At 51.1% G+C, this 23,920-nt stretch overlaps 1 protein-coding gene across 1 annotated transcript in view; it reads left to right on the forward strand.

Annotated features, from left to right (window-relative positions):
- Positions 1–23,920, forward strand: part of LOC144952362 (adhesion G protein-coupled receptor L2-like) — a 220,879-nt gene that overhangs the window by 120,287 nt on the left and 76,672 nt on the right. The window contains 4 exon segments of the mRNA XM_078882747.1: positions 6,073–6,286; positions 15,688–15,797; positions 17,933–17,947; positions 20,839–21,110. Coding sequence (XP_078738873.1) covers positions 6,073–6,286; positions 15,688–15,797; positions 17,933–17,947; positions 20,839–21,110 — 611 coding nt within the window.

Raw genomic sequence — 23,920 nt, forward strand, 5'->3', positions numbered from 1 at the left:
TTGCGAGACAAAAGGGGCAGCAGACAAAGGAGCAGAGGTCGCAACCGGGTACCCGATACCCGTACCCTACCCGATACCCGGCTACCCGTACCCGGCTGGGTACGGGTACGGGTACCCGTTTGCGACCCTGGTGCGGCCGGGTACGGGTAGGCCGTGAGTCACTGGTGAGTCACCGTTTGTCACTCATTTCCCAACGTCTTGTCTCTTCTCACAATTCAAGTTCCTAGAATCAACCCACCCGCGCCTGCAACATGGCTTCATCCCAGAGGTCGCAATCAGGTACCCGATACCCGTACCCTACCCGTACCCAGGGTACAGGTACGGGTACCCGTTTGCGACCCTGGTGCGGCCGGGTACGGGTAAGGAATCAAAACCCGTTTGCGACCTCTGCAAAGGAGTGGGAGGCCGAGAGGGGGGGGGTGCAGGGGGGGATGGAGGGGGGGGGGCAAGGTGAGCGTGGAAGGGAACGGGAGGCCGGGACGGAAGTCGTCGAGACGTACGTTGAACTCCATTCGCACCGTTCGTGACTGCAGGGATTCATCTTCTTGGTTCTTTCGGTAAAGTCACGTAAGAAGGGAAATAATAAAATAATAAAAATAAAACATAATAAAATACTTCTCACGACGTTTCGGCCACAACGCAAGCAGCCATCCTCAGGTGAAGGTCTGTCTGACTCTGTCTTTCCGACAGACCTGGTCTTCACCTGAGGACGGCTGCTTGCGTTGTGGCCGAAACGTCGTGAGAATTGTATTTTATTATGTTTTATTTGTATTATTTTATTATTTCCCTTCTACGTGACTTTACCGAAAGAACCAAGAAGATCCATTCGCAACCGTTACGCGAGCCCAACCCGCGCTGTAATCGGAGGTGCCCGGGGAAGGAACGCGGGAGGAGGTGTCGGAGGTGGAGTGCACGGCTCCGAGATGAGCAGCGGGGAAGAACGAAGGAGGGAGCAGCGGCAGTTGCAGGAGGACGCGGAGGGGGGAGGGGGGAGAAGTGAATGACCGGGCCAAGACGCCGGGGGATGAGAGGGCGATGATGAGAGTGGAAGGAGAGAGAGAGAGAGAGCGGAAGGGAGATGAGGAAGGCGCGAGCAATAGGTGTCTGTTTTCACAGCGGGCGGAGCGGTGGGGAGAGGGGAGGGATTCAGAGTGGGCGGGGCGAGGGGGGGCGGTGCCATGCAGAAATCACGTGATTTTACGGGAGAATTGAGCTGATTTTGAAACACGGCTCGTATAACGATACAAGGGTAAGAGGAGCAGCCCCTGTAGTTGACTGCTTATGCCGCTCCTCCCCCCCCCCGATTGTATTTGGCCTACTCTTCCAAGCTGTGTGGTCACACGTTTTGAGAAGAGGTACTCACGCTTTACATGGGTACCTCTCCCCATGTGTATCGCTGCCGGGTGAGAGAATTGTGCCTCGCCGGGAAGTCGAATGGAACCGTTGCCGCTGCTGACCGCCAAACCGCACGTGCTGTGTGTGTCCGTGGGACTTCTTTCTCGCCGTGCTAATCGAAGGTGCGGCGGGGGGGGGGGGGACAACAAGCCGAGGACTATTGTGGTGGCGGCAGCAGCAGGGCGGCAGCGTCCCTCTAATTATACAAACGGAGAGTTAAAAAAAAAACAAGCGGGAGAATCGTCTCGGCACGAGAGAGCGCGAGCACGGCATTCCTTCGCCGCAAAGCATGGAGGCGTCGAACGTCATCGTCCATCATCGTCATCATCGGCCATGGCCCATCCACTGCTGGATGAAGGCCTCTCCCGGCCGTCGACATTTCTCCCGCGGTGTCATAATCCGCCCTCGGGCCCCCCTCCGTCGCTCACGAGCCCCGATTTCATCGCTCCGTCTCCCCCGTAGGACGTGCCGTCTACACCGGCGTTCCACCGCTCCTCGGCCCCCCCGCCGCACGCTCTGTCGTCAATTCATGACAGTCGGCCATCGTTCCTCGAAGGCAACGACGCGGCCTGCCCCAAGCCCCGCGTTTACGTCACGGGTTTGAACCACGTGTCTCCAACCTGCGCATGTTCCTATAATTGCCCCCACCTGTTCCGCTCTCTCCGTCTCTCGGTGCAAATCCCAAGCGCGCTCGGGTTAATGGCACCCACGCAGGAGTAACTGGTGCCGCGTGAGGGTGAGCGCGCGCGTTTGGGGCACGTCACAGCGAGGACGGACCACGAGCGATGCTCTAGAATAGCGACGGGGCTGTCGAGATGTTGACTTCCTTGCGTGGTATGCAGGAGGTCCGTGGGTTTGATCCCGACCCTGACGCCTGCTGTGTATTTGGAGTTTGCGGTGTCTCTCTCTCCTTGTGGTCGCGTGCGTGGATTTCTTTTTTACACTGGGGTCCGGGTCCTCCGGTTTTTCCCCTCCACATTTAGAATCAACGTCACGCGTTTGGAGAGTATTTGGCTGCTATGAGATTTCCCGACACCTCCGATTAGCACGGTTGGCTACGTACGGTGCGAAAAAAGTTCGTAAATGCATGCATGCATTTCTTTTTCAGCTTATCATTTGTGGCCAGGTCGCTGCCGAAAAACTACGTAGCTCAGTGGGCCTTGCCCGGTGAAATAATAAAAATGGTTTAGTCGGTAGAAATGTGAGAAATCCGATGAGGGGGTGGGGGGGAATAAGGGTGATGGGGGTAAGGAGGGGAGGGGGTTGGAGGACGGGGAGAGGAGTGGGGGGGGGGAGCAGGGTGGGGGTGGAGGAGGGGGGGTGGAAGAGGGGTGGGGGGCGGGGCTATAGGAGGAGGGTGGGGACGAGGGGGTGGGGGGGAATAAGGGTGATGGGGGTAAGGAGGGGAGGGGGTTGGAGGACGGGGAGAGGAGTGGGGGGGGGGAGCAGGGTGGGGGTGGAGGAGGGGGGGTGGAAGAGGGGTGGGGGGCGGGGGCTATAGGAGGAGGGTGGGGACGAGGGGGTGGGAGGGGAATAAAGGTGATGGGGGTGAGGAGGGGAGGGGGTTGGAGGAGGGGGTGGGGGCGGAGGAGGAGGGGGCTGGGGGTGGAGGAGGAGGGTTGGGGGAGGGGGGTGGGGTTGGAGGGGGGGGGTTGGAGGGGGGTGTGGGTGGAGGAGGGGGGGGGTGAGGACAGGAGGGGGTTGGAGGAGGGGGGTGGTTGGAGGGGGGGGGATTGGAGGGGGGTGGGGGTTGGAGGAGGAGGGGGTTGGAGGAGGAGGGGGGTGGGGGTTGGAGGAGGAGGGGGTTGGAGGAGGAGGGGGCTGGGGGTGGAGGAGGGTTGGGGAAGGGAACTAGCGAACGCTCAAATCTCCCGCGCACAATTCCGCGAACCCGCTCGCCGTCCTGCCGTGTCATGGCCGCCCATCGCGTCATTGCCCAGCGGGTTCTGGAGCTTTGCGAGATCTGCACGCGATCCACCGACCCTGGCCCCCTGCCCGACCTGGCGGTGGCTGCGCTGCGACACGTGGGCTCCCGCGCCAGCGCTGTGGAGGCAGCGGCGAGGGTTGCTGGGTCACCGCGCGGATGTTACGAAACTCCCCTTGCCAGTGGTAAAATATAGTAGTAGATTTTTACCCTTTAAACTGGTACAAAACTGAAACCTTTATACAAGGCATCATGTTTACAATAACCGCAACACAAGCAGTCAAAATGCAAACAAAAAGAAACAACTCTGATAATGGTAATGATATGCACTGTCCTTGAAGTTGATTGGTCCACACCCGAGACAGCTTTCCTTAGAGCCCAGTCTCCATTGGTGTTGGACCAGATGACGCCAAAAGGCGTACAACTCAAAAACAGTGCACTATCAGAGTATTGAGAGCTCGGGGTAAGCATTTACACTATGAGACATGTCCTTTACCAGTGGCAAAATATAGTAGTAGGTTTTTACCCTTTGAACTGGTACAAAACTGACACCTTTATACAAGGCGTCATGCTTGCAATAACCGCAACACAAGCAGTCAAAATGCAAACAAAAAGAAACAACTCTGATAATGGTAATGATATGCACTGTCCTTGAAGTTGATTGGTCCACACCCGAGACAGCTTTCCTTAGAGCCGAGTCTCCATTGGTGTTGGACCAGATGACGCCAAAAGGCGTACAACTCAAAAACAGCGCACTATCAGAGTATTGAGAGCTCGGGCTAAGCATTTACACTATGAGACATCTCCTTTACCAGTGGCAAAATATAGTAGTAGGTTTTTACCCTTTAAACTGGTACAAAACTGACACCTTTATACAGGCGTCATGCTTGCAATAACCGCAACACAAGCAGTCAAAATGCAAACAAAAAGAAACAACTCTGATAATGGTAATGATATGCACTGTCCTTGAAGTTAATTGGTCCACACCCGAGACAGCTTTCCTTAGAGCCCAGTCTCCATTGGTGTTGGACCAGATGACGCCAAAAGGCGTACAACTCAAAAACAGCGCACTATCAGAGTATTGAGAGCTCGGGCTAAGCATTTACACTATGAGACACCTCCTTTACCAGTGGCAAAATATAGTAGTAGGTTTTTACCCTTTGAACTGGTACAAAACTGACACCTTTATTCAAGGCATCATGTTCCGTCCGCACGGGATAGAGCGTTGCCCCCTCGCAACGTGCGCGTTTCCTCCCGCGTGTCCAACGTGTGTCCGTTGGCCAATGGCGTCCTGCCGTGGAGAGAACCGCAGAGCTTGGGCAGTTGTTGGGCTCGTGGCGTTGGTCACCTTCCCGCTTGTCTCTGGCTCCCCAGGGACCTCCTCTTCGTTCTCTCTCTGGCATGGCGAGCGAACGCCGTGCGGAGCGCTCCCAAGTCGACATGATTGTTACCCTAAAAGTAATGATTTTTCTACCCACGTGACTTTACCGAAAGAGCCAAAGGAGGAGTATGGATTCCTGCAAGTCACGAAAGCTTCAAATCGAGAATGATCGTTACCGTTGGGTTTGAATGGGGGTGTTTGGCTGCTCATCCCAATTTGGGGATCCTGGCAATTCCACATTGGCCGCTGACGCTTGTGCATCACAGGAAGCAGCGCCTGGGTTCGAATCTCGACTCCGGCGTTTGTCTGCGTGGAGTGTTGTTGTTGTTGTGTGTTCTCCCCCCCTCCCCTCCCACCACCCTCCGGGTTCTCCGGTTTCCTCACGTAACTGAGAAAAACTCCCGTGCACTTTAGCTGGTACTGACGGAACTTCCCAAAGTACATGTGTACTTTGAACTTCTTTTGCGCCGTACATAGCCCACCGTGCTAATCGGAGGTGCGGGGCGGGGGGGGGGAAGGACAAGAAAAATTGGATTCCCCCAGACAGCAGCAGAAGCAGCAGCAACATCGGCCACTACTGTGAAACCCTGGCAGGACCCTCCTGGACAATGACCCTTGGGGGAAGCGGGACAATAATAATGATTAAAATGATCTTCTTGGTTCTTTCGGTAAAGTCACGTAGAATGATTCCAAAGAACACAGGATGAGATGTTACTATCCTTTGTGCAAGCACTTCCAAGAGTTCATGAACAGTGAGCCTGGTGAAATTTGGGGAGCGCATCGTCAGTAGTGAACCTTTGGTTCCTAGGGTGTTTCGGCCTTTCATACTATACACCCTCCCCAAAGGCGGCCAGCGACAGGGTGATCGATCCTACGCTTGCGTCCCATTCCCAATTAGTCATAGGAGTTGCCTTGTTGTTGATAGCCAACAACCCCTCGCCAAACCCCCTACGCATTTCACAAGTAGTACTAATCGCATATCTGCATTTCCCATAAATATGCTAAATTCCTCTTGATATGCAAATTCTTTTGTCAAGGCGCTCTTCCCCCCCCTCCATCCCAGCTTAAATATACGCTCCAAGCCTGGTGGTGTGTCATTCAGACTCTGTCTTCTCAACAGACCTGTTCTCCACCTGAGGACGGCCGCTTGCGTTGTGGCCGTATCGTCGTGAGAATTACTTTATTATGTTTTATTTTTATTATTTCATTACTTCCATTCTACGCGACTTTACCGAAAGAACCAAGAAGATGAGATCCCTGCAGTCACGAAAGCTTTAAATCGAAATAAAAATGATGATGACGACGACGACGACGACGATAACGACCTCTTGACCTTGTCCCAACCTCGATCTCTCCGTCCTGTCCGCCGCAGGCTCCGGGCGTCTGGCGCTGCCCCAGGGCCTGGTGCAGCGTGAGTTGTCGTGCGAGGGCTACCCCATCGACCTGCGCTGCCCCGGCAGCGACGTCATCGTCGTGAGCTCGGCCAACTACGGACGCACCAACGACCAGATCTGCGACTCGGAGCCGGCCAAGATGCAGAACACGGCCTGCTTGCAGGACGAGAGCTTCCGCATCATGGCTCAGAGGTGGGCGCGTGTGTCAGGAGTGCGTGTGTGTGTGCGCGTGTGTGCGTGAACGGTAAGGGGAGGCACAGTTGGTGCATCTTCCAGTCATATCGGTCAACCCATGACGCCTGGGTCTGTCCCGTGACCTCCTGCCAGCGAGCCTTCGACACACCTCGTGCGCCGGCCTTCATAGGTGCTTGCTATCAGCACTTGCCCCAACCATCTGTGAAGGCTACACCGGGTGGGATCTTTGTCTGTGTGGGAGCCGCAGTGTGGCGGTTAGCGCTACGCTGCGCTGCGAACCCGGCTATGACCCGGGTTCGATTCTCGCTCGTGGCCCAACATCGGTGACGAACATCTGAACCGGTCCTAGGCCCCCTCCCCTATGTCGACTCGGCCTCAAATGAGCACCTGGTGCGATGTGTGAACATCGCCACTGGGGAGACAAAGGCGGTCAGGCGTGGTGCCGGCCACCCACCCCCTAGTGTGTCGTGCCGGCCTTGATAGATGCTCGCGCTAACAGCACTTGCCCCCAACAGTCTGTTAAGGCGACACGGAGGGTGAGTGGTTTTTGGAAACGTCTCCCCCCCCCCCCCCCCACGACTGTTTTAACTGCCGGGCCCCGGATATCCAAACCGGGCAACCTCTGTAAATCTTAGCCTTTGCCGCAGCGCACTAACCGTTACAAGCGAGGCATCATCCCGCGCACATGTACGCACTCTTATCTGCTCTGTACATATACGCACACGCACCAATTAAAAACTCTCCGGTAGTGTGCGACTGCGGTCATCCAGAACAGAGACGGTGCAAAACGCGTGACGACGCAACGGCCCCGATCGGCGAAATACGAAGGAGACATCACAGCGATGAAACACTGACGCGGTTATCTGGCTTGACCACCTGAATGTGAAATTGCAAGTCGCTGCTCTGCGTCGTCTACGTTGGCTTCCCCGTTGCCGGACGAACACGTTGCGAGGGGTCGCGTTCATTACACGCAAAGCGCTCGCCAACAAGTGAACCACAACACCTTGCCGATCTCGTCTGTGGCCGTCTGGAATGCTCTTCCTTCCGATGTTCGGAAGCCACTGGAGCTTCTAGATTAAAAACTATAATTTGCTTAGAGCTGCTTTTTGTGTTCAGTTTTTATCCTTCCCCGGCACCTCCAATTAGCACGGTTGGCTGCGTACGGTGCAAAAGAAGTTCAACATATGTATATAGAGACCCGCAGACTCACATGGAGACCCATAGACTCGCATGGAGACCCACAGACTACTCACACGGAGACCCATAGACTCACACAAAGACCCATAGACTCGAACATAGAGACCCATAGACTACTCACACAGAGACCCATAGACTACTCACATAGAGACCCATAGACTACTCACACAGAGACCCACAGACTACTCACACAGAGACCCATAGACTCACACAGAGACCCATAGACTCGAACATAGAGACCCATAGACTCACACAGAGACCCATAGACTCGAACATAGAGACCCATAGACTACTCACTCAGAGACCCATAGACTACTCACATAGAGACCCTTAGACTACTCACACAGAGACCCATAGACTCACACGGAGACCCATAGACTCACACAGAGACCCATAGACTCACACAGAGACCCATAGACTCACACGGAGACCCATAGACTCACACAGAGACCCATAGACTACTCGCACAGAGACCCACAGACTCACATGGAAGACCCACAGACTCGCGTGGATTGAAAACGAATTTCTTTAGAACTGATTTTTGCCTTTCAGTTCGCACGGTTGCCTGCGTACGACGCGAAAGAAGCTCAACGTTACGTGCGCACATCAGCCATTCGAAAGAAGAAGAAAAAGAACATCTATATCTTTCTAAACCTCTCCTTTCCGAGTCGCGCTTCTGATTAAACGCGATATCATTTTCTGCTGCTTCTTATTCTTCTTACGCTTCTCTTCCCGGAGTCGGCCCGTCGCTGCCCCGCGTATTTATTCTCCCGCCTCTAAATGATTTTCACATTCTTCCGCATAAATCGCCCGGCGACCGTGTGTGCCCGCGCTCCGTGCCTTCCTTCCCCCCCCCCCCCCCATGACGTTCCCCTCCAATAAACGCCGTCGTTAATAATGAATGCTCCCGAAGCTCATGCCCCCCCCTCTCCCCTCTCTCTCCCTGCTTCGTCTCGGGGCGCTCGCCAAAATTAATATTTAATCGGAATCCTGAAAGCAAGTGTTCAGGTGGCGTTACGAATCCAATTTTAAATTGGTTTCAAATGACGGCTTGTGTCCACACCCGCGTCTCGCTGTCTGCTGCCTGTGCCCCCCCCCCTCCAGCCCCCCCCCCAGCCCCCCACTTCCCACCACCGTCGTTATCGCCGTTCTTGATTATTCTCCGGGTAATTCCGTTGAGGTGTCGTCATTGCATCTGCTGTTGCTTCTGCTGCTGCTGTTGTTTGTTGTTGTTGTTTTTCTTTGCGGTCGGCTCCTTGGTTTCATCGGGACATCAGGAAGGCACCGGAGCTACGTACACTCTCAGATCATCTCGATCGAAAACTCACTTCTTTAGTACGTTTTGTTGTCCTTCCCCCGCTACCTCCGATCAGCACGGTGGCGAGGAGATGTCAACTCCCTCGCCCGGTGCGCAGGAACTCGTGGGTTCGATCCCGACCCTGACGCCTATATACAGTAAAACCTTGGATTGCGAGTAACTTGGTCTGCGAGTGTTTTGCACGACGAGCAATATTTTTTAAATAAATATTAATTTTATAAACGAGCGAGATTTTGCAATACGAGTAGTACGTGTATACACTTTGTCTGCCGAGCGTCACGTGATCACAACTGATGTACGAGTGCTTTGATATACGAGTGCTTTGGATTACAAACACGTTTCCGGAACGAATTATGCTCGCAATCCAAGGTTTTACTGTAGTTGGGAGTTTGCGTGTTCTCCCTGTGGTCGCGTGGATTTTTCTCTGGCTGCGCACGGTGCGAAAGAAAGGGAAATAAGAAAATAAGAAAAATTAAACATAATAAAATAAAATTCTCACGACGTTTCGGCCACAACGCAAGCAGCCGTCCTCAGGTGAAGAAACAGAGCTGTTGAAAAGACAGCGTCCCAATGAACACCGCGGTTTCTTTGAATGTTGCGTTGTGTTCATTGGGAAGCTGTCTTTTCGACAGCTCTGTTTCTTCACCTGAGGACGGCTGCTTGCGTTGTGGCCGAAACGTCGTGAGAATTTTATTATGTTTTATTATTTTATTATTTCCCTTCTACGTGACTTTACCAGAAAGAACCAAGAATACGAATCCCTGCAGTCACGAAATCTTAAAATCGAAATCGAATTAATCTCTATCATCATCTCTGCCTCGTCTGCATCTCGCTTCTCTCACCCGTCTCTTGTCTGTCTCGTTTCACTCCGCCTGCCCTCATCCCCGTATCGCTCCCCTCACCTCGATGTATTGTCTACATTTTCTCTTACCTCACTGCACCTCCGCGTCCTTTCCTCTTATCTCGTCTGTCATCGCGCACAGACAATACGCCGGGCACCTAGGAGGTTCTAGATTTGAGGCTTTTGTGACTGCAAGGATTCATACTCTTAGGTTTTCGGTAAAGTCACGTAGGTAAAAAATGAAATTAAATTAATAAAAGTTAAATGAAAATCACGACGTTTCGGAGGCAACACAAGCTTCCGTCTTCAGGTGGAACCGTCACAGCACGATTGCTGTATCATTTGATACGATTGCTGTATCACTTGATACAGCTACGATTGCTGTATCACTTGATACAGCTATCGTGCTGTGACGGTTCCACCTGAAGACGGAAGCTTGTGTTGCCTCCGAAACGTTGTGATTTTTCTTTTCCTTTTATAAATTTTATTTTTTACCTACGTGACTTCACCGAAAACCTAAGAGTACGTACGAGGTTGTGGGTTCACGCCCTGGGTATGGGTGTGTCTCTCTTCCCCCCTCTCTGGCTGATGATGTTGTTTTTACACACTTTTATTTAACTCACTCTGTCTGTTGTTCTTGTTGTCGTTGTTGTATCCTCAAATCTTGTAACTCAATTTTTACCCACTTCCCAATGTGGTATCGACTGCAAACTTGGTATTCTTATGTCATACTGATGACAATACTATATTCTATTACTTAAAAAAAACATTTATTTTAAAACATTTGTTTTGATATGTTATGTTTCGGCTTGGGTCTAATTGTCCACGCTCAACTGACGTTGGCTGTAAATCAACACGGCCCCTTACGTTATGGCAAGCTTCGGGGCCACTTCCTTGAGCCGTGGAGTTCTTCCATTACTAGTACGGTACATTTCATTAAAGCGTGTTTTTAAAAAAAGTTTTTAAAAATATAATTTTGTTACGAGTCCCACAGAGCCCCAGTCGCTGTGGGGCCCTGGGTTTGAACCCTGGGTCTGGGCGCCTCAACAAACTTAACGTTCGTCAGGGAATTAATCCAGCAAGTTCTCACGTTCTGGCTTCGAGACCCGGTGCCTTGTGTGTGTCTCTTTCTCTCTCTCTCCTTCAGCTTACAATGCTCACGTTGAGAAACTGAGCCAATTCCTCTGAAAACCTAAGTTCGATCTCAGGGCTGGGCCTATCAGTTCCAGGTGGCCCAATGGCCATGAAGGGGGAACCATTGAACCACGTGATGAGGTCGGCTCATGCGCAAGGGCGTGACACACTGTGCCGTCGTGCATGACGAGATAGCGACGACATGGGAAGAGCTTCATCCAGCAGTAGATCGACCAAAGGCACCGGATGTATGTTGAACTTCTTTTTGGTTCTTTCGGTAAAGTCACGTAGAATGGAAATAATAAAATAATAAAAAATTCTACATAATAAAATCATTCTCACGACGTTTCGGCCACAACGCAAGCAGCCGTCCTCAGGTGTAGAACAGGTCTGTCGAGAAGACAGAGTCTGAATGGCACGCCCCAGGCTTGGAGCGACTATTTATGCTGGGATGGAGGGGGCGAAGAGCGTCTTGACAAAATAATTTGCATATCAAGAGGAATTTAGCATATTTATGGGAAATGCAGATATGCGATTAGTACTAATTGTGAAATGCGTAGGAGGTTTGGCGAGGGGTTTAAAGTCATTATGCCCGTGCATTGTGCAGGATTAGCAGCATCAAAGGGAGGGGATAGGGGTAACATTAATAAAGGGAAGGAATGTTAATAGTACGTAGCTGTTGAACTTCTTTTGCACCGTACGAAGCCAGCCAACCGTGCAAATCGGAGGCGCAAAACCTGGTCTTTGCGTGATTGTTAATGAGCACCCCCTCATTTACATCTGGATCCGCACCAGCATTGGTGGTCCTTGCTTGTATGTAGGGGGGGGGGGGGGTGGGAATTGGTAATTGTTAAAACTCATCAGTTGGGTCATGCACAGTTACAGAGTCTTACATGGGTGTCGTGTGCGATCCCCATAATAATTATCACTCATCAATGCGCCATGGGTCTTCGTAATAATTAGTGTTCATCAGTGAGTCATGCACAGTTTCCGAATGCCCGGCAGAGGCTACAGTGTCACATGGGATCCTCCTAATAATTATCGCTCGTCAGTGCGCCGTGGGTCTTCTTCATGCCCAGTTTCCGATTGCCCGGTAGAGGCTAAGGTGTGAAATAGTTAGTGCTCATCACCGATCCGTGCCCAGTTACGCAACCTCCGATTAGCACGATTGACTACGTACGGCAGAGGTCGCAAACGGGTTTTGATTCCTTACCCGTACCCGTACCCGGCCGCACCAGGGTCGCAAATGGGTACCCGTACCCGTACCCGGCCGGGTACGGGTAGCCGGGTATCGGGTAGGATACGGGTATCGGGTACCCGGTTGCGACCTCTGACGTACGGTGCGAAAGAAGTTCTCCTCACATACGCAATGCCCAGCAGAGGCTAGAATAGCGCACACACGTGCGTTTGTGACTGTGTGTGTGGGGAGCGGCGGTGCAGCGGTTAGCGCGCTTACGCTTCATACCCGGAGACCCGAGTTCGATTCCCGCTCACGGCCACAGCACCAGCGACGATTATGTGAACTGGCGCTGGGCCTCCCCTAGGTCAACTCAGCCTCAAATGAGTACTTCCTGCGGTAGACAAAGGCGACCGGGCGTGTTGTTGGCCACCCACCAACCCCCCGCCTCGTGTGCCACGGTGCCGGCCTTCAGATGTTGCTGCTCGCTTAACAGCACTTGCCGCAACGGTCTGTTGAAGGCTATATGGGGGATCTTTAGCTTTTTGTTTTCGTGTGCCGGGCGGGGGGGGGGGCGACCGACCACGCATTCTCGTTTTAAATCAAACGCTCATTAAGGGCTCTGCGCTGCCTCCGTCTGTTATTCCACCCCCCCACCCCGTACCTCCAGAGAATGGTGCTCAGATATACAGGAGAGAGAGAAAAAAAACACAAAACCATGCTCACTGAGTCACTGCCGCAATTATCGCCGAGCGCGCAAACGCGGTATTTTCATTCCCCGCTAACTGCTGCCGCCAGCAGAAATGTTTAAAGGAGGAGGAGGAGGAGGCCCTTTTGGGAAATTAATGTTGGTGAACAATTGACCCTGGAACGCTGGCATCCGGGGCGAAGCGCTCTTGGAGGGTTCATGTGGGCATACGTGCGCCGTGGGGTGAGAATCGAGAGAAGACCATTCTTCATTGCGTAAACCGTCACGCGAAACTCCCGGTCATTCTCGCGGCGGCGGCAGCGGCGGCGGCTCTTGGCTGGCCATCGAACACAAGGCGGTCACCTGCATCGAGGGGGCGCTTTCGGATGGCGCTTAATGCGGCTGTCTGGAACGCGCACTTCCTTGCGATGTTACGAAGCCACCGTAGCTACACGCTGTTAAATCTCGATTGAAGACGAATTTCTTTCGAGCTGCTGCTCGTTGCATTTAGTTTCTTGTTCTTCCCTCGCACCTCTCGTTAGCACGGTTGTGTCTACGTACGGTGCAAACGAAGTTCAACATACATCCGTGCAATATCGTCGCCGTCGCTGCTTTCCTTCGGCCAGAGCCGACGACTGCTGCAAAGATGGCAACCTTGACGAGCATGCGAGGGTTTTCTCGTAGAGTGCCTTGACCACCAAAGACAAAGATCCCCCGTATAGCCTTAACAGACTGTTGTGGCAAGTGCTGTTAGCGAGCACCTATGAAGGCCGGCACGGCGGGCGAGGGGGTTAGTGGCCAACACCACGCCCGGCCGCCTTTGTCTCCCAACAGTGGCGATGTTTACGCATCACACACCAGGTAGTCATTTGAGGCTGAGTCGACCTAGGGAAGGCCCAGGACCGGTTCAGATAATCGTCACTGGTGTTGGCCGTGAGCTGGAGTTGAACTCGTGGCCGCCTGGTTCATTGCCCAACGTGCTAACCGCTAACACTACCGCTCCACACTACCACCGGTGCCACCACCACCACCACCGCCACCACCGCCACCACCGTCTGGTTCTAGGTCTTCCTCTGGGTGCCGCTCCAACGCCGGTCTCGGCCGCTTGGCCTTCAATCGCCCAGCACGCGTGGCCCCGCTCGTCGCAACCTCCTCTTCGCGATTGCATTGAGAAACAATCATTCTCCTCGTTTGGACTTTTGTGCTTCCCCGTTGATACGCGGTTTTTGACGTGGCCCTGAACGAGGGCCGCTCGTCCGGAAACGTCACCGTCGCTCGCAGAACTCGCCGGGTAACTGGCCAAGAGTAGCTTTGCGTGTAACAAATAAACATTTATTGTCTTCTTGGTTCTTTCGGTAAAGTCACGTAGAAGGGAAATAATAAAATAATAAAAATAAAATCTAATAAAATAATTCTCACGACGTTTCGGCCACAACGCAAGCAGCCGTCTTCAGACGCTGTTTCCCCGAGACACTGTCTCCCCGACAGACCTGGTTTTCGCCTGAGGACGGCTGCTTGCGTTGTGGCCGAAACGTCGTGAGAATTATTTTATTATGTTTAATTTTTATTATTTTATTATTTCCCTTCTACGTGACTTTACCGAAAGAACCAAGAAGATGAATCCCTGCAGTCACGAAAGCTTTAAATCGAAATTTAAACATTTATTGATTGTAAAATAAAAATAAAATTAAAATCACGACGTTTCGGAGGCAACGCAAGCTTCCGTCTTCAGGTGGAACCGTCACAGCACGATAGCTGTATCAAGTTAAGAGAAATTCCAAGAAAACAGTCCTTGTATATATACTGGTTGAGGGTGGGAGGAGCCAAGGTAGGCACCTGGATATTATAATTGTGAGGTTCGGTGCGGCTGAAGCACGCTGTTAGGAATGAGCCTTTGTTGTGTAAACCAGGTGCGGCTAATGTAAAGGTGCGTGTAAATGGGACTGAGCCTTTTTTTACCTACGTGACTTTACCGAAAAACCCTAAGAATATTAATCCTTGCAGTCACGAAAGCTTCAAATCTAGAATGTATTGATTAATTGATTGCCACCACCTGCTCCGAGTTCGTCTTACTCGGTAGAAACGCGCGCAGAGTACACCGATGACCGCTCTTACAGTCTCATCATCACCACCCACCGCCCCCATCTGTCTTCCTCTTGTTAGACAGTTGGCATGTCCTCCAAGGCCCATTCTGACAGTCCCATCACCATTACAGCACAGCAGCAGGCCAGTTCGGATGTCACTCGCCACTCGTGTCAGCCGTGACTGGCAATCTCACTCTTTGTTCGCCCCCCCCCCACCGCACCTCCGATTAGCATGGCTGGCTACGTGCGGCCGCGAAAGAAGTTCAACCCGCATGCATACGTACAAACTCGGGTCGCCGGCTACATGCCGCAGTGTGCTAACCCATTGCGCCACCAACCATCCCTGCCCGCCTCCCCTTTCTCCACCCCCCAACAGTAAGAATCATTCTAGATTTGAAGCTTTCGTGACTGCAAGGATTCATATTCTTAGGTTTTTTCGGTAAAGTCACGTAGGTAAAAAATTAAAATTAAAATTAATAAAAGTAAAATAAATAAAAAATTCACGACGTTTCGGAGGCAGCACAAGCTTCAAGTAACTTGATACAGCTGTCGGGCTGTGACGGTTCCACCTGAAGACGGAAGCTTGTGTTGCCTCCGAAACGTCATGATTTTTATTTTACTTTTATTAATTTAAATTTTTTACCTACGTGACTTTACCGAAAAAACCTAAGAATAGTAAGAATCGTAACAATTCTAATAAATATGCCAGTTATTTGATACCCACAAAGGGCCTGATTCTCATCATCACCCTCTCACAGGAGGGGCCTGCACTGGGGATGCTTGGCCCAGCTGTGGCCGAGAATCGCGGCACCGGTGGGGGGGAGGGGGGAGGGTTAACGGGGGGGGGGGGGGGGTTGCGCAACGTAAGGTTGCCCTGCCACTAAACCACGGCTCGCGCTCTGCTCCGCTCTGCTCCGCTCTGCTCCCCCCCTCCTCCTCCCTACGCCCGCCCCCCGCAGGTGCAACAACAGGACGCAGTGCCTCGTCGTCGCCGGCAACGAGGTGTTTCCGGACCCCTGTCCCGGAACGTACAAGTACCTGGAGGTTTGGTACGAGTGCGTCCCCTACAGTGAGTGCGCACGCACGCACACGCACACGCGGGCAAAGATGCCCCCCCCCGCCACCTCGTAACGCCCTTTGACAGGCTGTCGGGGCGAGCGCTGTTCGCGAGTAGCAGCACCGATGAAGGCCGGCACTGCACAGGAGGGGGTGTGGGTGGCCAGCACCACGCCCGGCCGCCTTTGTCTCCCCAGCGGCCACGTTTACGCACCGCACCAGTCAACCAAGGGGCGGCCCGTGACCGGTTCAAATAATCGTCAGCACGAATTTAACTCGCTTGCAGTCCACCACTAAGCCCGTACATTTTGTTGTTGTTGCACCTGGCACACCATGTCGAGTATTCCTCTCGCTCTGCCTTCTCCATTCCACCTGCGGGGCCTGGAAGCTATTGGGTGTGATCACCAAACACACAAACACACACGTGTTCCACGCCTAGCCTGAGACACAGCTGTTAAACCAAACAATTCAGTTGTGTTGCGCTCACCAAACACTGCATTATGGGAAGTGTCACCCGCGATGCCTTGCAACAAACGAACAGAGGCGGCACATGCAGCCTGGGTTGTGTTTCCTTTTCTCACTGAGGGGGGTGGGGGGGGGTTCATAATGGCTGCAGCCAGTGTGTTTCTGGGTTTTAGCGCTGGGCCGGGTGGTTTTTCTTTTGCTTCAGGAGGTTCACCACCCCTTTAGTTGGGGGGGAGGGGAAAGAGGGTTCATGATGGCCGTGCCAGACCCACTGCGTCAGCACCACTGATGCCGTCGGGTTTTTTGTCGCACTTTCGGCTGCGTCGCCACTCCCAACCTCATTGTGTAACATCCGTAAATGTGTATGAAGATACTGACGCATTTAAACGTTTCTGCTGAAAAATGATGATAATGATGATGACGGTGATGATGATATCTGAAAGCTCATCCCGGAGGTGGGTCTTTCTGCCTTGTCTCTGATTAGGCTGAGCACGAATCGCACCTCCGATTAGCACGGTTGGCTCCGTACGGTGCGAATGAAGTTCAGCGTACGGTAGACTCTCGATTTTCCGCGTGCGGTTTATCCGATTTGTGGATTAACCGCGGCACCTGAGATTTTGACGTGAATTAATAACTCGTGGATTTTTTGCCTCAAGCCCAAAATGAATGATCTAGAAGCAAATTTTGATGTAAAGCTTTCGTGACTGCAGGGATTCATATTCTTGGTTCTTTCGGTAAAGTCACGTAGAAGGGAAATAATAAAATAATAAAAATATGAAACAATAAAAAATTCTCACGACGTTTTGACTGCAACACAAGCAATCGTCATCAGGTGATGATAATTTTTTATTGTTTAATATTTTTACTATTTTATTATTTCCCTTCTACGTGACTTTACCGAAAGAATCAAGAATATGATCTAGAAACAGTTACACATTTGTTAATCCTGGAAACGTTTATTACAAATCACGTGCTTAAACCGAACAAATATGTGCTCCGGTTTCATCTAAAATCCACGTGATCACATCTACAGTACAGTATTTGCAACACCTTAACAACCGTGGGCGGAGTTTGATTAATTTTGATTTGCAGGCTCCGCTGTCCATTTAATGGGCCCAGTCTTCTGCGCGGGAGCTGAAAGGTGTTTGCACCGAGCACGCGCATCGATCGTCGGCATTCGTTCTGACAAATTGGTATTGCGTCGATTAAGGGGCGTCAATTCGCAAAAAGGAAAGCGGGCTCATTGAAGCAAAAATTCCGTCTTTAGGATTTTTCGAAATCGTTTAAGTGAGTAGTGTTGTCTTTTTGTGTGGAGTTTTGTAATGAAACGAGATCAATACATTTCGGACTAGAAATGTGCGTTTTGTTCATTATCAAACTCGATTTTCTTCACTTTAACGTAATCGATGCCTGCGTTAGTGGCTTTTGGCGCAGAGATCCGCGGAAAATGGTTATATTTTTGGGGATTCTCCGCGATTTCTAATGATCCGCGGCGTCATACCCCGTCATTAGCGCGGACAAATGGAGAGTCTACTGTTACGAGCGTTGTCTGCGCTGCGCCCCGTCCCGTCTGTATGCATTTGTCTTTTCAATCCACGTTTTAATCCTCCCTTTGTCTCTCGCTTCACCGCCTTTTTTCTTCCCTCCTCCCCTAAAACAAAAAAAACACTCGCGCTCGCGAAGGGCTGGAGCAAAAAGGTAGCGTCACGGCGCGCGCGCACGTGGCGATCGCGACACTTTCTCCCCCCCACCCCCCTTCCGTGGGAAGTTAAGCGGTGCGACGACGTTCACTTTGACTTGGAGGGAGAGGAATCCGACGAGCTTACGGGGGGGGGGGGGGGGGGCGAGTTGACGGCAGCAAAACGACGCAGCAACGAAAAAGACGACAGGAGAGCAAAATGGAGAAAATGCAAGTCACGAAATATCAATAAGTAATGCGCTCTTGAAATGACGTCAGTCCAATTTATCAAGATTGGGGCTAGGTCCCAGACTACAACAAGATAACGCAGCATAGTAGCCCCTCGATGCAATGGCACGTTGAACTATCGACACGCAGGCAGTGATCAAAGTTACAAATCACATTTGCCAGTGTGACTGCTGTATCCAGACGGCCGTTTGAGTCGGTGTGGTCTGCAGTGGGGGGTAGGGGGAGAGGGTGCAGATGAGAGAAGGCAGCAAAAGGCTGCAAATTGGGAGCTAGTTCATCATGGGACCTCCTTCGCCAGTACCAAAATATACTAATAGGGCTTTTCCCCTTTTTTCTGGCAACAAAACTGACACCTTTTGCAAGGAATCATGCTTACATTAACCACAATACTTGCAGTCAAATGCAAACAAAAAACAATACTCTGAAAATTTATGGACCAATCAACTTCAAAGGACAATGCATAAATTATCAGAGTATTGTTTTTTGTTTGCATTTGACTGCAAGTATTGTGGTTATGTAAGCATGATTCCTTGCAAAAGGTGTCAGTTTTGTTGCCAGAAAAAAGGGGAAAACCCCTATTAGTATGGGAGCTAGTTGTTAATAATGTTTATATATATTCTTCAAACGTGTTAGCGTTAAGGGTGCAGTTAGCTGTTCTGCGATTGGCTGGGGTGAGGTCCGGATGTTGCCGACACTCGAAATGGTTGTCATGGGAACACACTGGCAGTGAAGGGCCTGCAGTTATGTCCTAAAGTGAATTATTTCGTTGCGTTTTTACCACCGCAATTAATCTCGCGAAAATTCCATTTGTTAATGGATGCGATCTCTACATTTTAATCATTGGGAAAAAAAAAACCTTGGTTTCTTTCTGTAGGCTGCGTTACGTGCCGCTTCTTGCCTAGATTCCCTAACTGATTCAGGGGGTCGGGAGGAGTGGGGGAGCCCTTTGGGCTGCGCTGCCAAGGCAAGCAGGGGGGGGTGAGGGAGTGTTGAAGGCTCAGGCTTATCTTCTTGAGTATCACAATTAATACAACGCACTGTACTACGCATCGTGTAATGGCTACGACGCAATCAAAATGTCCCCATGATTTGCATCGGTATCGCGAAGTCGAAGCGTCCGAGTTGCCGACGTTCAAGTTCATTTATTAGGTATAGCCCTGTGAGCCATACGGCTCTTGAATCGGGTGCAACCGCAACAAACAAAAAACAAAAACATGAACAAAAAAACATCTTAAAGTGAATGTGACTAAGTGTGGTCAAGGTTTGGCGAAATGCCATTTCGTAGGCCGCAACGAATTTCCAGGCAACGAAACACTGCACCGCTAAACTTCTCCACGTTGACGATTTCCTTGTTGCGTGCATGAGAGTTCATGGGCCTGCTTGGACGTGCATGGAAAAAAAAACACACCCGTGCCAACGAACTGCTGTGTGACGTTCCTCATCTTGATTCCCGGAGAGGGTTATTGTGCAGGTTGCAGCCCGGTTAACGACCGCTACAGTCAACCCATACAATAATCTGGCGAGATTCTTGCGATGATTATAAGATCATCGTGCCGTCCGTTGTTGCTAAATGTGCTTCGATCGCGATTCTCGTTACTCTCGCAGCATTTTTCCCGCGTCTTTTATGTCCTGTCGATTTAAACGCGAAAGTAACAAATTCAGTTACGCAGGTTGTAAATAAATTCTTAATATAACATCGAATCAACGCTTACCAAACAGTTTTCGGCGTTAATTGACAGCACGGCGATTGTGTGACATCGTCATTGCCATGGTTCGTGTAATTGTTGACCGCATTTCTGGCGTAACTGACATAAGCATTATAGACTGCATCGATTACAACATAAATAACATGCCAAATACGAGTACTACAACGTTATTGGGAAATCGTCCTGTCGTCAAGTTTGATGTCGTATCGTGAAAAAATATTGTGCGGCAATCCCGGTAACAACACCTTCAGTTGAAATTCGTTCAGGCTAGGCCTCGGTGCATCCTGGGAAACCCCACAATCCTCTGCATGCCCACTGTTTCCGTGCAAAAGCTGAATTGCCTGTGTTCGCGACGGTTTTATTTCACCCAAGTATTTAATCGACGCGCGACGATGAATCTGTCGATTTATGCCACACACTAAGCTCACGATGCACATACCACACGTGTATGTTTAAGAAACGTGATCGCTCCTTGTAGACGGTCGACTTCATCAGGCTCTGCTGCGACGCAGACGGCACCCATGTTAGCATACGCCCATCAGTACACGCACGCAAACGGTGGCGAGATGTTAACTACCTCGCCTGGTATACAGGAGGTCGTGGGTTCGATCCCAACCCTGACGCCTGTTGCTGTATACTTGGAGGCTTGCGTGTTCTGCCCCGTGGTCGTGTGGAGTTCTCTCCGGGCCCTCCGGTTTTTCCCTCCACATTTAGAATCGACGTCACGCGTTTATAGAGTATTTGGATGCTGCTGTACATTTCCACGCTATAAGCCACTTTCGTTGAGCTATAATTCGCGCGGCCAGGTTGCTTCCGCAAAAGAGTAACATAGCTCGGTGGGCCTTACCTGCTAAACTAACGAAAAAAACGTTTCAATTTAGAGTACATCAACCAGGGAGCGGACGCGAATCCCTGACCCGACCGTTCGTTCGTCTGTCCCTCGTTCCCCGTGGCAGTCTTCCTTTGCCCGGGAAGCGTCCGCCTCGTCGGCGAGGCCTTGCACCTCCTGGAGGCGGAGCAGCAGGCCGGCTCGTGGTGCCGCGACCCGCTGCAGGCCACCGAGAAGGTGTACTTCATGCCGTGGACGCCGTACCGCACGGACAGCCTCACCGAGTACGCCTCCCTCCAGGACTTCCTGGCAGGGCGACCGCTCACCAACTACAAGCTGCCGCACCGCGTCGACGGCACGGGCTTCGTGGTGTACGACGGAGCCGTGTTCTTCAACAAGGTCGGTGCCCGGCGCGGGGGGGTTTTTATTTTTTGTCCGCGTGAGCACCAGTGGGACGACGACGACGGTGATGACGACGATGACGATGACGACGATGATGACGACGACGATGACGACGACGATGACGACGATGACGACGATGATGACGATGACGACGACCATGACGACGATAATGACAATGACGATGACGTTGATGACGGCGACGATGATGATGATGACGACGACCATGACGACGATGACGACAACGACGATGATGATGACGACGATGACGACGACAATGACGACAACGATGATGATGACGATAGGGGGGGGCGGTCGGGGCGCCGCGGTGGAGAGATGTTATCTACCTCATCTAGAATCCACACGTGTTGGCTGCCACGTGATAAGCCACTTCGCTGAGCTATCATTTTACGTGGCCAGGTCGCTTCTGGAAAAGAGCTGCATGGCTCAGGTGGGCCTTACCTGGTACGACAGAGCCGTGACGATGATAATGACGATAGGGGCCATGGGGGCAGCGCGGTGGAGAGATGTTCACTACCTCGCCTGGTATACAAGGGGACGTGGATGAAACCACTTGGCAACGGTCGCCCTTCCCCCTACTGGCGGCCAGAGGTGGGACAAAGTCATTGTTATGCAAGTCCAAGTCGAGTCGCAAGTCATCAAATTCATGACTCGAGTCTGACTCGAGTCCAAGTCACATGACTCGAGTCCACATCTCATAGGTGGGACAAAGTCATTGTTATGCAAGTCCAAGTCGAGTCGCAAGTCATCAAATTCATGACTCGAGTCTGACTCGAGTCCAAGTCACATTACTCGAGTCCACACCTCTGCTGGCGGCGTATACTCGTCTGTGAAATGGCGCCTTGATTCGTGATGGACCCTGCGGTTCTCAGGAATGGCGCAAATACCAAATGTGTTGAATTATTAATCGTGTTCATTATCCGAAGTATAGGACAGTGGTGGGGAGAGAGCTTTTGTCTAACCGAGGGCCGGATAGAACTTTGATTGATCTTTCCGGGTAGGGCGCGCCCACACATACGTTGTTGACACTAAACTTTGATCAGGCGAGGGGGACTGTTGCAATGACTGGTGGAGAGATATTCTTGGTTCTTTCGGTAAAGTCACGTAGAAGGGAAATAATAAAATAATAAAAATAAACATAATGAAATGAAATTCTCACGACGTTTCGGCCCTTCTACGTGACTTTACCGAAAGAACCAAGAATATGAATCCCTGCAGTCACGAAAGCTTTCAATCGATAAATGGTGTAGAGATGTTTACTACTTCACCTGGTGTACAGGAGGTCATGGGTTCAATCCCGACCCTGACGCCTGCTTTATATTTGGAGTTTGCGTGTCTCTCCCCGTGGATTTTTCCCCGGGTCTTCCGTTCTTTTTTCCCTCCACGTTTCGGATCGACATCACGCGTTTCAAGTATTCGTCCACTGTACATTTCCACGTGATTAGGCCACTACGTTGAGCTATCATTTGTGGCCAGGTCACTTCTGAAAAAGAGCTATTTTTATAGATTATAGACTGAGCTCATAACTCCAGTAGACATTGCAGTTGCAGAATGAATGAACTGAGAAGAGAGAACCTTCCAGTTGTGAGCATACTGATATATACAACAACCGCCATTCGCCACTAAGTGGCGGTGACGTCACCACGACGCTTTGTGCCAGGCCACGTGCACCTTGAGGCCACGTGAAGTGTCGAACGCCCGCTGGCAGGAGGTCACGGGGCAGACCCAGCAGGTGCCATGGGTCGACTGACTGAGATGACCGAGATGACACACACACACACACGGTGCCTCAAAAAAATGTTAACACTTACATGGGACTATCGTTTTTAATGGAAAAGGAACGGATAATAACGCACTGTAACATGATAACAAAAGTATGTTAATAGCTTCAAAAAGTCATAGAGGTCTGCATGACTTGAATCTTCTCCAGGTGGTCTCCAGAGCCCAGAGGCACATTTCTTGTAGTTTTGTTGCAAATTCTCAGAAGTGTTAACATTTGACTATATAATAGTTTCTTAACAAATTCACTGTTACGCAGTTTTCCAACGATCAATCAAATTTACGAAGGTGATACCACGCAAATGCAATCCTCGGCCAATAACAAAGTAACGAAATATTCGTAACGTACCAAAAAAATTACCTATTTCGTCACACTTCATTGAAATAACAACAACAACTGTCAAAATGCGCGCGCACCGACCCATCGCCGCGTAGCCCGAGGTGAGAAGACGATCGTTTAGCCCAGGGTTCGTCGTCGTACCACAAGTCGAACGGATGTGCTTTTAATCCCCAGAGGCAGCTGGGATTTGAAGCCACGTTGCAGAGAGGCGGGACCAAAATTGAATTGTGAGGGGTTAATCCTTTTTTTTCTTCCTCGCACGGTCATCGGCGGCGGCGAAGGCTTGAGGTTTCTCGCGAACGTCAATCAATTTTAATTGATTACAACGACGAATCGGTTCCTCGGCTTATTCCCCGCGCCGTCTCTCTCGTAACTCGACGCACAGAGTCACTTTCGCAGGATTTACCTTTTCGGAAATTGAGGAATTAAAGGCAAAATTTAGGACGCTTTAATTTCCCGTGGGCTCCTCGCATTTGGAAAAAAGAAATTTGCCGCCGACAGCAGTTAGTAAAATAAAATATTGTTTTAGGTGAGGGTGATAATTGCATGGTTGCCTCGCAAATGCATTTTTAATTAACTCGTTTTAACAAAAATTGTCTCCCCCCCCCCCTCATTTCCGAGGAGCTAATTTTCGCGACAGGAATAGGTTTGGAGCACTTTTATGGAAACG

This window comes from Lampetra fluviatilis, chromosome 3 (assembly GCF_964198595.1).
Source record: "Lampetra fluviatilis chromosome 3, kcLamFluv1.1, whole genome shotgun sequence".
In the NCBI taxonomy this organism is placed as follows: domain Eukaryota; kingdom Metazoa; phylum Chordata; class Hyperoartia; order Petromyzontiformes; family Petromyzontidae; genus Lampetra; species Lampetra fluviatilis.